The 17,321-nt window shown below is 51.6% G+C and overlaps 1 protein-coding gene across 4 annotated transcripts; it reads left to right on the forward strand.

The window, feature by feature from the left end:
• Positions 1-238: 238 nt before the first annotated feature.
• On the forward strand, positions 239-16,616 carry Coq8b (coenzyme Q8B). 4 transcript variants are annotated; one of them, XM_076838228.2, is made up of 15 exons: positions 239-401; positions 1,773-1,877; positions 2,115-2,234; positions 2,367-2,433; positions 4,082-4,159; positions 5,021-5,143; positions 5,282-5,367; positions 6,301-6,441; positions 6,526-6,607; positions 7,619-7,712; positions 11,246-11,387; positions 11,497-11,604; positions 12,521-12,586; positions 15,103-15,189; positions 15,794-16,616. In XM_076838228.2, exons 2-15 carry the CDS (start codon positions 1,776-1,778, stop codon positions 16,094-16,096), a joined length of 1,599 nt encoding a protein of 532 aa, XP_076694343.2. In that variant the 5' UTR covers positions 239-401; positions 1,773-1,775; the 3' UTR covers positions 16,097-16,616. The 4 variants fall into 4 exon arrangements, with proteins under 4 accessions (XP_076694343.2, XP_076694344.2, XP_076694341.2 ...); XM_076838229.2 differs by lacking the exon at positions 239-401 and adding an exon at positions 1,171-1,235; XM_076838226.2 differs by lacking the exon at positions 239-401 and adding an exon at positions 1,178-1,215.
• The last annotated feature ends 705 nt before the right edge of the window (positions 16,617-17,321 follow it).

The following is a 17,321-nucleotide window of genomic DNA, read 5'->3' on the forward strand; positions in this document are numbered from 1 at the left end:
AGTTTGCCCCCAAAGGTGAACTGCCCCCAGCTCCTGAGTCAGTTCCTCACTATTAGAGGGGGACAGGAGGTAGTTTCAATCTTGAAATTGAGTCACCCTGGGGAGGAACAATGGGCATAGACCCAAGGCTCTAGAATGAGTCATCTCTTTACAGACCAATGAAAAGTCAGAGGCAGGATCCCACCTGGTACATGATACACGTTGGGGAATTGAGGTCCAGAGCAGGAGCAGGGTTCTTCTGAGGTCACACAGCAGAGGGGATAGAGACTGGGAGACCTGATTCCCGACAAAGACGGTTGGATGGGAGAGCCTATTGCTGTGGGAGACACATCGGCATTCCCCCTTCTCCCAGTGGGAGATGCCTCCGCCAGCTGTTTCTATTCCAGACAGTGAGAAGAGGGGTGAGTCAGCCCCCAGCGCGCGCGCGCGCACACACACACACACACACACACACACACACACACGCAGATGGACTGGGAGTTGATTTTCTGGGACGCCAAGTTTCCTGACTCAGCACTGGGAATCTTGGCTGAGTGTGTTCTGGGAAATGTCAGGCCTACAGGAAACAGAGGACTCCCACTCGCGCCATCCCGCGGGTGGGTGGGGAGCAGAGAGAGCAGGGTGTGTGAGGGAACAGAGGCTCAGTGTGCAAATGAGGGGGTTTATGTACACGGCAGAATTGAGGTTGTGAGTCGGAGACATTTGGCGAGCAAGGCAGAGGATTTATAAGCTCACGGAAGGAGGATGGGTGCCAGGATGTGGGTGTTTGTGCAAAGTGGAGGGGCTCTATGTACAGGAAAATGTTTGCTTGGTAGAAATGCCTTTCAAAGGAGAGACGTTGGGCCTGCCAGGAGGAAAAATAAGAAGGGAGGTTGGCAAGATGTTCCAGCAAAGAGGTGTGACGTTTGTAAGGAAAAGTGAAGTTTCCAAGAAAGACAGTATAGGGAACTGAAAGGTCCGCCGCTTATAAGCACTTTTAAGTGGGTGGAAAGGCAAAAGGGCTGGTGAGCGCCCAACAGCGCCCCAGCAATCCCCGCTAGCCCAGCGCCTGGGTCCCGCCCCTAGCCCCGCCTCCTGCGCACAGCGGGATGCGCTTCGTGCCTGTCTGCAATTCACTGTTCCGCCATTGGCTAACTGACCGGAGGGGGCGGGCATGCAGATGTTCCCGGAAGCAGAGCAAGCCCCATGCGTCTCGGGCCTGGAGCTGAACCGTTGGTGCTTAGCAACTGGGGGAGGTGCCCAGTAACGCGGTGGGGGGACTCGGGAGGAATTGTGGGTGCCTAGCAACAGAGGGTAAGGTGGTGCCTAGCAACGAGGGGCTCAGAAAGGTAGAGAGGTAGCCCTGGAGGATCTGTGGGTGTCTAGCAACGGGGGAGGACCCTAGCAACGGCGGGGGTGGGAAGGCACCAGGGGAGAACTGTGGGTTCCTGCCAACCAGCGGGGGTAACCAGGAGAAACTGTGGGCATCTATTAGCAAAGGAGGAGGTCTTTGGTAGATGGCAGTCTTAGAGAAGGTGGACACGGGAACGTGGGGGGCCCTGCAAAGAAGGGCAAAGCCGAGAGGCCAGTCCAAGAACTCATATATATATAATCCATCCTCTTGATCTGAGTTCAAAGCCAGCCTCAGCAACTTACTGAGGCCCTAAGCAATTCAGTGAGACCCTATCTCTAAATAAAATACAAAAAAGGGCTGGGGGTGTGGCTCAGTGGTTAAGCGCTCCTGGATTCAATCCCTGGTACCAATAATAATAATCCCTCCTCTTGTCTCTTAGGCAATGTGGCTAGAGGTGGTTGGTGTTCTGCATGGGACCTGTGGACAACTGGGCCGGACTGTTGGTCTGCCTTGTTGGGGCCGGGTGCCTAGGCCCCACTGGTGGGTAAGAGACTGGAGAGATGGTCCCCAGGGGGAGGGGGCCTGAGGAGGGTTCAAAAGGTAAAAGAACAGGGAGGAGGACTGAGGGTGGTTCAGTGGTAGAGTGCTTGCCTAGCATGCATGAAGCCCTAGGTTCGATTCCCAGCACTCCAAAAAAGTAAAAACAAAACAGGGAAGGGACCCAAAGGTCCAGGCAGACCCTATGTCCTCCACTTCTTACCAAAGTCCGCATCTCTTGCAGGGACCATGTAGGGGTTCTTGGGCCCAAAAGTTTTATCAGGATGGGCCTGGAAGAGGCCTGCGTGAGGAGGATATTCGCAGAGCACGGGAGGCCCGTCTCAGAAAGACACCCCGGCCCCAGGTACCATTGCCCTTCATCCTGTAACACCCATGAAGGCTGCTGGCTCCCAGGACATGGTTGGTGGCAGGTTGGGTGGACTCCCCCAGCTCTGCGGCCACCTTCTCACCCTCGGACCTTTCCTCCATTTCCCAGCTGAGCAATCGCTCTCAAGAACGCAAGGTACCTGTCTCCCGCATCAGTCGACTGGCGAGCTTTGGGGGTAGGTGTGACTTTTGGGGATCTGGATATGACTTAGCTCAGAAGAGGCAACATGAATGAAGAAAGGGAAAGATGAATCAGAAATGAAGAGGACAGAGAGACAGGGAATGAATGACAAAGGCCAAGGCCTGCAAGCCAAGAGAAATAGAGGAATGAAATGATGGTAATATTTATTGAGAACCTTTAATGTACAAGGTCCCCTACACAGTGAACTCCTGTACTGAGTTGATGAGTAATTTATTTCCATTCCATAGATGAGGAAATAGCAGCTAAGAGAGGAGATTGCCTTGACTCTGGGTCATGCTACAGGGTTGTTCAAACCTGCACAAAATAATTTAGTGGGTTGCAACTAACATTCTTTAAAAAGAATAAAGCCAGGCATGGTGGTTCATGCCTTTAGTCCCAGCTAATTGGGAGGCTGAGGTGGGAGGATTGCTTCTCTCTTTTTCTCTCCCTCCCTCTCCCTCCCTCTCTCTCTCTCTCTCTCTCTCTCTCTCTCACTCTCTCTCTCTCACACACACACACACACACACACACAAGTAAAGGCCAGGTGAGGTTACACACACTGTAATCCCAGCAATTTGGGAATCTGGAACAGGAGGATCACAATTTTAAGGCTAGCCTCAGCAGTTTAGCAAGATCCTGTCTTAAAATACAAAATAAAAAGGGCTGGGGGTAGAGCTCAGTGGTAGAGTGTCCCTGTGTTCAATTCCCAGTACTGGGAGAGAAAAAAAAAATTCAGTTGAAAAAGGCAGTCAAGTGCACTGATTAGAGTTTTGGCACCAGGCTACCAACGGTTCCAAGAGTGATTCTTCTGCATCCTCACCTTGTCACTTTGGGCAAGTTACTTAACTTCTCTGAGCTTCAATTCCCTTTTCTGTAAAACAGAGCTTTTCCGTAAAACAGAAGTTTTTCTGTAAAACATTTTTCCAAAGGTGAGAGGATGAAATGATTTAATGCATATGAGGTACTGAAAACAGTACTTGGTGTGTAGTAAGCACTCAGAAAATGCCATCCGCAATGATTTACAGTAATGGTGACAGTTAAAGAGGCACAGAGATTCAAGATGTCATGTAGATAAGGAGAGGAAGCAGAAGAAATCAGAGCTGGAGAGAGAACATGAAAGGGAGGAACAGAGAAGAGATCTAGAAAGATGTGGAGGAAGGGGTAGAGATGGAGAAATAACTGCCACAGTAAAGGGGAGACAAACGTGAAGAGGTGTGGGCGATGAAACAGGAGTCGCCATCATTCCAGGGCATTCTTAACCCTAGGTGGACACTAGAATCAGCTGGGGTGCTTAAAAAACTGCAAATTCCCAGACCGCATCTCAGACCAGTTTAATCAGAATCTCAGGGGTAGGTAAATCTGGGCCTCCAATGTACAAAAACCCTGCAGATGACTCTGACGTGCAGTCAGGGCTCCCAGTTGCTAGGAGGGAGGTAGAGACTTGGCAGAGAAGGATAAAAGAAAGGGAGAGCATCACCTAGAAGGCATACCCAAGCAAAGAGAGAGTCAGAACCTCAGTTGGAGACAGAGATGCAGAGAGCTCAATAAAGGGTCAGGAGACAAGCATTCAAGAAAGACCTAGAGCAGAGAGGGAGGGGAGGCCTCAGGCAAGCAGGCACTATGGCTCCTTTCTCCCTGTCCAGGACTGGCCGTGAGCTTGGGGCTAGGAGCACTGGCTGAAGTAGCCAAGAAGTCCCTGCCAGGAGGACATCAACAGTCAGGTGAGTGAGCCATACTGTCTGGGTTCAGGTCCTTGCTAAGTGACCTGGGGTAAGTGGTGCCACCCCGGAGCTGCAATTTCCTCATCTGAAAGTAAGGGTCATGATAATATTCTTCCCTCTTAGGGTCATTGTGCTCAGAACAGGGCTAAAGCCACAGTCAGGGCTTTGATAAATAGGAGCACACCATCCAAGAAAAGGTGTTAACCATTGGGAGTTCCTAACTTTAAGCAGGAGAGAAAAGCTAAAAAGAGTAGGAATGCCTGTCGGATCTGTGGAACTAGATGTATAACATTTTTGGGTGAGATGCCTCAACAAATCAGGGCCCTGAAACAAAAGCGAGGGTACATATTCAGTTTAGAACAAGACTGAAGCCAGGTGTGGTGGTACACGCCTCTAATCCCAGCAATTTAGGAGGCTGAGGCAGGAGGATTAAAAGTTCCAGGCTAGCCTCCACAATTTAGCAAGCCTCTATCTCAAAATACAGTATAATAAAGGTCTGGGGATGTAGGTCAGTGGTAGAATGCTCTTGGATTCAATTCCCAGTATCACAGAAAACCAAAAGAAAACAATACCAATATAATCAGACAGTGTATTCTCATGTGTCTGGCTTCTTTTGTGAGAGGTGTCTGTGAGCGTCTAGGAGGGGAAGCACATTGAGTTTAGGTATGTGCCTTATTAGAAACGTCCCAACTATTTTCCAGAATCCGAGCCAGCACCCTCCCGTAAGCAGTGTAACCTGTCTTTGTGAGCACTTGGTATCTCCATAATAATAAATTCATATTAGCCGTTCTAATAACCATGTGCTGTGCTTATTGATTATTTTTTTGATTGTAATACTAATGGTTATTCTCTCCTCCCCAGAGGGCGGCTCCAAGCTGGACTCCAGCCCTTTCCTGTCAGAGGCCAACGCTGAACGGATCGTGCAGACCTTGTGTACAGTCCGGGGGGCTGCCCTCAAGGTTGGCCAAATGCTCAGCATCCAGGGTACAGCTTGACTGGCAGCTCCCGACCTCTGACTTGACCTCCACCCCATCCCCACCCACCAACAAGCCCAAATTCAGATACTCACATGGACCCCTCCTCCTCTCTCCTCACTGTCCCCTGGTCCTGCTGTCTCCCAAGACAACAGCTTCATCAGCCCTCAGCTGCAGCGCATTTTCGAGCGGGTCCGCCAGAGTGCTGACTTCATGCCCCGCTGGCAAATGCTGGTGAGTGCCTGTGGGAGGGGCTGGCAAGGGGGCTCGATGCTCAGCACATACCTGACCCTCCCTTAATTGCTCTACTCCCTGTCCCTGGGCCTCAGTCTCCCCATATGTAAAATGGGTGTCACCAAAGTACACACCTCATACACACACCATTGTGATTACGTGAGAGGATGCAGAGCACTTTATTCAGTCCCAGGCGGGACTCAACCCTGTCAAGGCAGCAAAGCACAATAGTTAGGGTTCAGAGCCCATCTCTGCCAGTCAGACATGTGCTTTGATCTCTCTGTGCCTCAGTTTACCTTATCTGGGAGATAACAATAGTGATAGGCACATCTGTGTCATGGGGTTACATAAATTAGTATGTAATTTGTATACTAGAGCACTTAGAACTACCCCTGTCACACCCTGAGTGGTAGACAAGTTTTAGCTGTGATTACTACTTTTTTTTTGTAATGAAATATCTGTAGCTAGGCTGGCACAGTTTATTGTGCCACCTGACACTGAGTCAGTGCCCAGGGCACGAGCTGTTCTGTGGACTCCAGAGTCTAGCTATTGCCAGTCTTCAGTCTCTGTTCTGGTCACTACTGTGCGATCCTTGGTAACTGTTGCCTCTCTGAATAGGACTTGGCCCACAGGACACTCTTCTTGATCATGTTAATATTCAGGTAATAATATATAGTTAGGAGTATAATGAACAATTATTATCAATCTTAACTAAAATCAAAGCGATTCCCAAAACTACCTGCACAGCTTAGGAAGTGTGGGCTCAGGAGAGCAGCTGGGCTGGCTTCTCTCTGAGTTTCAGTTTCCACACCTGCACAGAGGGGTAGCAGCCAAGAGCTTCCCCAAGGTTGTGAATACACCAGGCCCTCAGCATGGGGAGTGACCCTCAGCCACCCAGAAATGTGAAATGATTGTTTTGACCACTCCCCACAGAGAGTTCTCGAAGAGGAGCTGGGCAAGGATTGGCAGGCCAAGGTGACCTCCCTGGAGGAGGTACCATTTGCTGCTGCCTCAATCGGGCAGGTGCACCGGGGTTTGCTGAGGGATGGGACAGAGGTGGCTGTGAAGATCCAGGTGAGTGGGGAGGCTGGGCAGGGTGGGGTGGTCACCCTGCTGTCCCAGCGCAGTGACTGCCAATCCCCCTTCCTCCCCTCACAGTACCCAGGTGTTGCCCAGAGCATCCAGAGTGACGTGCAGAACCTGCTGGCTGTGCTCAAGATGAGCACGGCCCTGCCAGAGGGTGAGGTGCCCACTCTATCTCCTGACCAAGGGAGAGATGCCCGAAGAGAGAAAACGGGGCTGGCCAGAGGGCGAGCACGGGGAGGGTGGGGGTGTGGTGTGCACACTAGTGTGTAAACAACAGGAAGGAGGATGCTGAGCAGGGAGAGTCCAGAGAGCAGAGTATGTGGCACAGCCACAAAGAAACGAAGCCCGGACCAAAATCCCAGAAGTACACACACAGGGTGATCAGTGTGGGGACACCAGCTGTAGGCACAGAAAAGCCGCAGAAGCAGAAAGGTAGAGCGAGTGGGACAGCTTGTTGTTGGAGCACATGAGATGGTGCCTGCAGAAGACAGAGCAGGAGGCTCGTGTGAGAGAGGGAGTGCAGGAGGCAGGTCTAGAAGGGAGAGGCAAGGAGAAATGTGGGTGTGTGAGCACAGTGCACTGCGGGACCGTAGAGGAGCTGCCGTGGAATTGGGGTGTACATGGGTACATTTTGTACCCAGGGTAGACCAGAAGTGGTGTGGTGGCGCATGCCACTCTGGAGGCTGAGACAGGAGGATTGCAAGTTTGAGGCCAACCTGGGCAACTTAGTGAGACCCAGTCTCAAAATAAAAAGGACTGGGGATGTAGCGCAGAGGTAAGTGCCCCTGGGTTCAATCTGCAAAAAAAGGATATGACTTAATGATAGAGCATTTGCCTATTTTGTGCCAGGAGCAAGGCCTTGGGTTTTTTCTGCAGAGCACATGCGCGCGCCTGCACACACAAACACACACACACGCACACACAAACACACACACACGCACGCGCACACACACACACACACAGACCACAATTGTGGGAAAGATAGGAAAAAGTGTCCAGAAAGTGATGTAGGTGAAAGATCTGGGATAGAAGGTGTGAGGGACAGAGAGAGGGACAGAGGGAGGGTGGCATAACTGGCCAGGGAAGGCACCTGTTCCTGGGAGCCCCAGGGCTCAGGCAGGGGCGCAGGCTGTGGCCTTTCCTGACTGACATGGCTGCCTCTCAGGCCTGTTTGTGGAGCAGAGCTTACAGGCCCTGCAGCAGGAGCTGACGTGGGAGTGTGACTATCGTCGGGAGGCGGCTTGTGCCCAGAACTTCAGGTGAGCTACTCCTCTGAAGGCCCCGGGCGCCCCTTTCCTCCATCCTTTTTCCTTCCTTTATTCCTGCCCAACATGAGCCAGAGATGGATGTCCCCTAGCCTCTGGCAGCTGGAGCCCTGGGATTTGACCAGCAAACTCTTTTTCTTTTTCTTCTATTGCTCCTTCACATGTTCCCTTGTGTCCTCTGTGAGTGTGAACAGATCGCTTCTTGCTGAGTGTCAGGATGTGGATCCACTGTGGTCTGACATAGGTATTTAACATACCCACTAGACTACCAAAGTTTTCTTGGTTTTGGTACTGGAGATTAAACCCAGGGGTGCTTTACCACTGAACCATGTCCCCTGCCACCCCCCCTTTTAATTTTGAGTTAAATTGCTAAATTGCTGAGGGCCTCGCTACACTGCTAAGGTAGGCCTCGAACTTGTGATTCTGTTGCCTCAGCCTCCTGGGTCACTGAGATTGCAGGTGTATGCCATGGCGTCTTGCCGGACTGACCAATATTGAACCATTTGGCAGCATCAACATTGGAGAGGATTGGACTTCAGAGCCTCCCTTACCCACTGTGGGCAGGAGGAGATATTGATACAAGCATTTTGTTTTCATTTTTGGACAAGGGATTGAACCCAGGGCATTTTACCACAAAGCCCTTACTACATCCCCAGTCCCTTTTGTTTGTGTGGTACTGGGGATTGAACCCAGGGCCTTGTGAATGCAAGGTGAGCACTCTACCAACTGAGCTATATCACTAGCCCAATCCCCAGCCCTTTTTATTTTGTATTTTGAGACAGAGCATTGTTAAGTTGCTAAGTCTGACCTCAAGTTTGCAGTCCTCCTATCTCAGCCTCCCAGATCACTGAGATAGAGGTGTGCACCCTACTTGAAACAGCCATTTTGGAGAACACTTTGGCACCATCCAATAAACCTTTGATTTCACACCTTCAACCTATCTATTGCTTCTTCTGGAATATTATAGGGATACTCATGCCATTATACACTATCAGACTTTTCTAGAACGCTTAGAGCAGCATAGTTTCTAAGTTCCCCACTATCAGACTTTTCTAGAACACTTAGAGCAGCATAGTTTCTAAGATTCCCAAACTGGAAACAATCCAAATATTGAATCTATTCAGCAGGGCAGATAAACAAATTATGATGTATTCATCAATGGCATAGATAACAGTGAACATGAACAAACTACAGTTATATAGGACAGTGTGGCTATATCTTGGAAGTTTGGTGATGTGCAACAATTAATGATACCCCCCCACACACACAGTGGGGCTCACACATTTACTGAAGGTCTACAATGTACCAAGCTTAGTAGGCAGGAGTCAGCAGAAGGCAGTGTTTTGGGACATGTGCCCCAGACAAACAGGAATGGGATCCAGTCTTGGGTAAGCCCTACCAGACTGGGCTTCTTCTATACAGGACCTCAGAAAAGTGTCCTCACTGGATGGTAATAATAAAAGGGATTTGTCCTAGCCAGGTGCGGTGGCACACACCTGTAATTCCAGTGACTCAGGATGCTGAGGCAGAAGGATCACAAGTTCAAGGCAAGCCTTAGCAACTTAGCAAGACCCTAAGCAAATAAAAATAAAAAGGGCTGGGGATGTGGCACAGAGGTAAAGTTCCTCTGGGTTCAATCCCCAGGACCAAAAAAAAAAAAAATGGACTTGTGCTGATTAACTGCTCAGCACAGGGCCTGACTCTTCAGAAGTGGTTCAAATATCAGAAATCTTACAAACAAGGACAAACATATCAGCTTGAAGCAGGGCCTTGAAGAAGGGCATGCAAAGCAGGAGGAGGAGGCAAAGCACACCCCTGTGGGATCTGAGAATACCCTTCTCCCACAGGAATCCCCAGGGCCCTTAGGGGAAAAATCCACCTCATTCCCCTGGCCTCTGCCCATCTGCCTGGTCCTTCCTCACTCTCCACCAAACCACGTGTCTTCAATGAGAGGCTTCACTCATATTTGCCTCCCAACTCTTAATTTGACACACTTTTCTCAATCTATAGTTGTCTTTTAGGTTTCGAGCTCTGGTTGGGCAGGCCAGCACTGGCTCAGTCACTGTCCCCCAGCACTGGGCAGCACAAAAGAAGAGAAGGATTCCTTCCCTTTATTTACCAATATTCAGAGTGCAACCCCACCTCATATCCACAGGGGACATATTCCAAGACCCCCAGTGGATGCCTGAAACTGGATAGTCCCAAACCCTACATCAGCTGTGCACACCTATGGTAAAGTCTAGCTTAGGCGCAGCACTTTCTGAAGCAACATGGAGCCATTAGTCAAAACACTTCTATTCAAATCTTCCACCCACAAATTTATGCCTTTTCCATCTTAACTAACTACTTATCATGCACTGTGGCCACAACTTTTACAGTTTGAGGTGTTACAGCAAAACTAACATGAATTTCTTTTTTCTTCTTCACAGTTTCACAGATTTGATCTTACCATAGATCTTAGCAATTTCAACCTACGATTTTTTTTTCTTTCCTTATTAAATCAAGAACTTTCTGCTTTTGGCTCAGAGAAAAGCACTTTATACTTCTCTTTGGCATATCTGAAATGCCATTATCACTCCTGCTGTGGGGCCATTGTTAAGTGTTACTTGAACATAAGCATTGGGATACCATGAAAATCAATCTGATAACTGAGATGGTTACTAAGTGACTAACGGGTGGGTAGTATATACAGTGTGTATATCCTAGACAAGATGATGATTCATGTCCCAGGCAGGATGGAGTGAGATTTTATCACACTAATCAGAATGGTATGCAGTTTGAAACTTGTGAATTGTTTACTTATGGAATTTTTCATTCAGACCATAGTTGACTGCAAGTAACTGAAACCCTGGGAAATTAAACCACAAATTAAGGAGGGACTCCTGCCAGTCGCGATGGTGCACACCTGTAATCCCAGCAGCTCTGGAGGCTGACACCTGAGGATTGCAAGTTCCAGGCCAGCCTGGGCAACTTAACGAGACTTTGTATCAAAATTGAACAAAAGGACTGGGATATGGCTCAGTAGAAGATTGTCCCTGGGTTCAATCCCCTAGTACCACCAACATTAGGGGGCACTCCTGTAGTGACTCTTAAGGAGTGACCTATGAGTATCACTAAAGATACTCAGTAGTCTTAGAAGATAGATATTCAGTGACGGTAGATATTCAGTGACAATCTTGGGGATGAATTAATAAAATGATTTTTAAATAGTAATATATAAGCTAAATACACTGAGTTTATCCTGGGACAACCAGAAGTCAAAGAAGGGTTTCCAGTACGGAAGTGGTAGATGATCTCCAGCAATACCCGGTTAAAGGACAAGCTATTAGGCTACAGAGGTATTTGCTAAATGTCAGTCTGGTCAGGTATTGGCTGTCACCCAGGGCAGACCAAGGCCAGAGTAGCCCAGGAGAGAAGGAAAAGCTGAGAGAAGGGCTTCATGAAGGACATCTCGGAGGCCTGCTCAAACCAGGCCTTGGGGTTCTAAGCAAAAAAAAACTTCATTCCTTCCCTTCCTCCTGCCATAGGCAGCTGTTGGCAGATGACCCCTTCTTCCGGGTGCCAGCTGTGGTTAAGGAGCTGTGCACGAGGCGGGTGCTGGGCATGGAGCTGGCCGGAGGTGTCCCTCTGGATCAGTGCCAGGGACTGAGTCAGGATGTCCGGAACCAGGTAATTGCCTTGTGGGGCAGTAGGGAGGGCCAGGCCCTCGCTCCCTCTTCAGGCCAGGGAGGACTTTGCACAGGGTCACATCCCTTGAGGTGTCTTCTCCCTACCCCAGATCTGCTTCCAGCTCCTGAGGCTGTGTCTTCGGGAGCTGTTTGAGTTCAGATTCATGCAGACGGACCCCAACTGGGCCAACTTCCTGTATGATGCCTCCAGCCACCAGGTTGGTTCCTTCTGGTGAGAGTGGGCGTACATTAGCTGCCATAACAAATATTCCCTGATATTTCAGCCAATGAACACACTTGTAGTTCATTGCTCACGCAGCAGGCTGGGATGGTCCTTCTGAGCACAGTGATTCAGGCCACGCTTCTCCCCTTTTGTGGCCGTGCCTTCTGCCAGGCCTTGCCGTGTTCTGCTTCCAGTGGAAGGAGGGGGTTGAGAGTCTAACCTCCTGCCTGCCTGCCTTGGCCAAGTGACATGGCATTTCCTCTGCCATTCCATTGGTGATGCCCTAGAGGAATTAGTGCCACAATGGGGAAGCAGAGTGACCACAAGGACACTAGTGGTGGTCAGGGCTGGAATGACGAGGACTAGGGAGGGAGATGTGGGACTCCAGGGATATGCCTGACCCAGCAAGGGGTAAGGCAAGGTTTCATGAAGGAAGTGCCATTAATTCTGAGACCAGAGAGAGAAAAAGACAGCCATGCAGGGAGCAGGGGGGTATAAAAAGGCTTCAAGGCGAGAGTTTAGACCTGCAGGATTTTTCTGTTTGTGGACTCATCTTTGCTTTCACTAGAAGTTGCCCAGTTGACTCTCCAAAGTGGTCTGTCCCCAGAGGGATCTTTTCCAAATACAAATCTAGCCACAGTTTCTCTTCCTCAGGCCCCAGGGCCCTCCAGATCAAGACTTAGCCCTTTACTGAACATCCTGTGGACCAAAAAAATAAAAGGCAGATCTTTTCAGCTACCATGCAGAGGTGGCTTGGAAGTATGGAGTCCAGAGGCAAAGAGCCCTGGAGGCAGCTGGGCAGGGACCCTAGCAGGAGCCAGGAGGTCTGCGGGAGGGAGAGATGGGTCCTACCTGCCCCCGTGGGGGTGTTGGTGGGCTCCAGTGTTCCTCTTACCACTCTTCATTCCCAGGTGACCTTGTTGGACTTTGGTGCAAGCCGAGAATTTGGGACAGAGTTCACAGATCATTATATTGAGGTGAGGAGTTGCCCTGACCCTGGGGCCTCTGAAGGTTCAAGGTTCAACCCAGCCACTGAGGCAAAGGGGTAAGAAGGAGAAATAGGGGGTCTAGAATGAAGAAATAATGATACTATTAAGAGCAGCTAATAAGTACCAAGCCCATAATTTTACATCAGGCACTATTTTAAGGATTTTACGTAGTAGACTGATTAGAAACCATACAGCAATTCTATGATCAAGACCACTTTTAGCCCCATTAGAGAACTGGCTGAAGATCCCAACAGACCTGGGAGTCACACTCAGATGGTCTGGGTTCAGAGCCCATGTTCCCAACCTGTACCTAGCCTCCTTAGGAGAAGGGTCCATGATGGCCATCTGGTCCACACCCTCAGTGCCCAGCCTGCAGTCCCAGAACTCCCTGGTAGCCTGTGCCCCTCATCTATGTTGCCTATCTCTTGCTGATGGTCAGTTTGTCTCAGAGGCCACAGAGAACACCGTCTCATTAATTAGTTGAGTTGAACATTCAGCCTGGGTCTTGGAATCATCTAACCATCAATTCAAACATTCTCTGGCACCTTCTCTATGCTCAGGGATGATACTAGACACAACAGCCACCCAGGTCCAACTTAGGTCCCCATCTTCACAGAGTTTACTGTTCACTGACCAGACAGTAAGGACTCAAAGGGATCAGGGCTGAGCTGGAGGAAGTGCAGAGAACTGTGGGTGCCCCAGAGGGGGCGTCTGACCTGCTATGGGGGAATCAGGGAAGGCTTCCTGGAGGAGGAGACTTTGGAATTGGAGGCCTGGGGATGAGGACAGCCAATCAGGAAGAGGCTGGGTATTCCAGATACACATGTGCACAGTCAAGAGGCAGCAAAGCATAGCTCCACTGGGACAGTGCTTCTGGACATCAATGTGCAGGTAGCGATCCAGTTAAACCCTGGCGGTCCTGTGAAATGCAGCTTGTGGTCTGGATTTAGATGTAAGATGCTGCATCTCCCACAAGCTTCCAGATGGTGTCAATGTTGCCTGTACAGGGACTTCATTTTGCGTGGCAGGCCCTAGAGGACCAAAGGGAACTCAGGTCTGGTTGGTTGGGGGTGGGGGTGTGGAGGCAAATTACTCCGGGTCTCAAGCCAGTTTTGCAGCTTATACTTTAGGCCTGTGCCCCGGGGAGCTGGGAGAGACTCTGAGCAGGAGGGCCACAGTCAGAATCGGAGAACTCCCACTAACAAGGGGTCTCTAAGACAGTGCTGTGAGCCCAGGAGGATGGGGAGAGGGGCAGAGGAGCCACTGGGAGGGCTGCCTAATGGACAGTCCATGGGAGCCAACCAGCTGGAAGTCCGGAGAGGGAGGTGACTGTGACCAGCCCATGGCACTGCCTTGGGAACTCCTGAGGCCACCCTTGAGCTGGTAAACACTCCCCCACCAGGCCTCTTGGGGCCCTCTCTGCAGGTCACTTGAGGCCCCAAGCCAAGGCCTCTCTGTGTAGTTGGAATATCCCGCTTCCCACCAACACCTGCCGCTGCCCCCCAGGCCTACTTAGCCTTTTCCAGTTTACAAAAGCCCTGTCACATGGGCCCCTGAAGACCAGGACCTGACAGATGGTCAGACAGGCATGGGCAAGGGGAGCTGAGACAGAATAGAACAGCCAGATGAATCCCATGTTCCTCCTCCCTGCAAGAAAGCAACCCAGCAGGGGAGGGCTGAACCCAGGGTCCATCTTCTATATAGCAGGGACCCTCGCAGCCAGCTCCTAATAAGAAGACTAGCTCAGGATCTGTATGATGCGTCCTCTGTGCAGGCACAGTGCTGAGCCGAGCACTGCACAGGAGGAACAGTCCTTGACCTCACAACAACCCCATGAGGAAGAAACTCCCCATCCCCATCTCAGGTGAGGAAGCAGAGGCCTAAGGGCAAAGTGGCCTCCAGCAGGTGACCCATAGGCAGAGCTGGGAGTGAGCCCAAGCAGGCTGGTCCTGGTGGGGCTGGGGGATTCTTGGCCTCCCTGTGTGAGCACGTGGCTGGACAGGGCCTTAGCTCCACACACTGATTTGCTAAAGCAAGGTTCACCAAGGCAGCCTGAGTACCAGGCCCCACGTCCAGTGCAGCTACACCCAGCCGGGATCCCTGTGCTCACTGGGCTTAAAATCTAGTGCAAGAGATGTAGAGATGGCATCCTGGCAACCTTGGACACAGTTTGGGGTCACAGTCACATCCTTGTCCAGTTGTATTTGGACCCATGACACTCTCCCCTGTGCCATTTCACTACGGTGGACTCCAGGCAGCTCTGCACTCCCAGCCAGGTGGGCAGAACCCCTAATCAACTACCTGCCAGGTTCTAGAACAGTCTTGAAGGAGACACCAAAGGGCAGAGTTGGGAGGGAGAAGCTTTCAGGTGAGAGGGAAGGCCCAGGAAGGTGAGAAAAGAGGTAGACCTTGGTTGGCCAGGCTGAACCAGGTGGTACCTTTTCTCTAGAACTCCCTGAATCCCCCATTGGCCTCTGTTCCCTGCCCCACCCCCATCTTTCCAGGTGGTGAAGGCTGCCGCAGAGGGAAACCGAGACCAGGTCCTGCAGAAATCCCAGGACCTCAAATTCCTCACAGGATTCGAAACCAAGGTTGGGAGACATAGGAGTTATAGAGGGTTGGTGTCTGTTGGGGAACAAGTAATGGGGATCAGCCTGTCCCTACTGAGGAACTGGGGATGGTGGGGAGGGGAGGGGGTCTATCCTGGGGAGAATGGAGATTATATGTCTAGGGGACTGGACAACTTTAGGGGATGCCTATCGATATGGGGAGGTCTGGGGAAGAGTGGAGGATACAGCTGCCTGACTACTCGGGAACCCCTTCTCTGTTCTGGGGTTGCTGCTAATACAGGGGCAGGAAATGGAGGGCTGCTTATTTAGGAGGCTCTGAGAAGAGGTCAGGATTGTTTGTTTAGAGTAAAGGGGGGCTGGCTGGGGTTGTGGCTCAGTGGTAGAGTGCTTGCCTAGCAGACGTGAGGCACTGGGTTCAATTCTCAGCACCTCATATAAATAAATAAATTAAGGTCAAGTAGAGTGAAAGTGGGCTGCTGGAAGGGGTGGAAGCTGCTTAATACTCTTGGGGGAGTTGGGGGCTTGTTTATACCTGAGACTGCAGGGAGTTGAGGTGGTCTCTTCTGAGATAAGTGAGCAGAAGGCACTGTGTCCATTTGGGTGCATCTGCTGTCCCCACCCCTAGGCATTCTCCGACGCCCATGTGGAGGCAGTGATGATCCTCGGGGAGCCCTTTGCTGCCCCTGGTCCCTATGATTTTGGGGCTGGGGACACTGCCCGCCGTATACAGGGTCTCATCCCTGTCCTGCTGCAGCACCGGCTGCGCCCACCACCCGAAGAGACCTACGCCCTGCATCGCAAACTGGCAGGGGCCTTTCTGGCCTGTGCCCGTCTCCACGCCCACATTGCCTGCCGGGACCTCTTCCAGGACACCTACCACCGATACTGGGCCAGTCGCCAGGCACAGCCACTGCCAGCAGCCTCCTGACCAAAGGGGACCTCCTTGCAGACCCTATGACAGCCTCCATCTAGGGTTCCAGCTCCACAGCAGGCCATCCTTTTCCCCTTTATCCACCCCTTTTCCCTCTGTCCAGGACTGGGGAGCTCCCCCTGAGCTTCTAATCTTGCCTGGCTCCCCTTGTTGGCTCGGGAACTCCCGGACACTGGGGCTAGGGAACTCCCAACTTCATAGCTCTTCCCAGGTCTGAACTGAGCACCCAGGAACTCTAGGCCAGGGAACCCTTTAACTGATTTCAGCCCACATCTGAGGGAGCCCGTGGCCCTTGCATGCCTTTCAAGGAAACCAGACTCATCTAGAGGGGGTGCTCCTCATCTCCACTTGGGACTCCCAAGATCCAGTGGTGGAGAGATGGTTGAGCTCTCCTCACCTTTGCCTCCCTCACGCCTCCACCAGCTGCCTTCTCTCCATCCCAGCGTGTGTATTGGAGGGTGGGAGTGGGGGGGGGCCGGGGGTGAAACTTCCCTCCAAATAAAAGCAGCCCTCCCCTTTCCCCAGCTCTTTTCTCTGCGTTGAAGGGGAGGCGCTCACAGGCGGCCTCCAGGTGCAGATGGTCACCCCCCCAAAACCCCTTGTCTGAAAGCCCCAGCCCTGCCTAGGCCATCTGTTGCTGGGAACCTCCTTCTCCCCCCTACCCCCACACGTGCTGACCACCTGCTCAAGGGCTGTGGCAGCTGAGAAGCGCCCCTCCCAACACACACACACACACACCATCTCTTGCCCTCCCAGCTTCAGGCTCCCTCCCTTGCTTCCAGCAACCTCGCCTTTGCTAATGGGCCCTAATGCCCCTGCCAGCTGCTTTGCCAAGCGCACTGGGTGGGGGTGGGAGTGGGGACGCAGAGGCGGCCAGAACCGCGCCCAGGTCCCAGCTCCGTGCCCCAGCCCCGCAAGCCAAACTGATCGCGCTCCTAGATGCCGGGGTCTGTTCATTCCCCCTCCCCTTCATGCAAAAAGTGCCTCGTCACCGCTTCTGCCCGCCCCCGCCGTGATGGGAGAATCGTAGGGTTAGCAAGATTTGGGGACAGGGGGCGGCAAGTCGCCTCCTATAGCAATTCTTTCGGACGCAGAACTGAAGGGGATCTGAGTCAGAGGTCACAGAAGGCAAGAGAATCCAGGCCTAAACGGACCTGCGGGAGAGACTCTGCCGGGCCGGCCAGTGGGCGTGGCGGGGCGGTGGCTGCACTGGAGAAGGCGG

Source organism: Callospermophilus lateralis, chromosome 18 (genome assembly GCF_048772815.1).
Source record: "Callospermophilus lateralis isolate mCalLat2 chromosome 18, mCalLat2.hap1, whole genome shotgun sequence".
NCBI classification, from domain to species: domain Eukaryota; kingdom Metazoa; phylum Chordata; class Mammalia; order Rodentia; family Sciuridae; genus Callospermophilus; species Callospermophilus lateralis.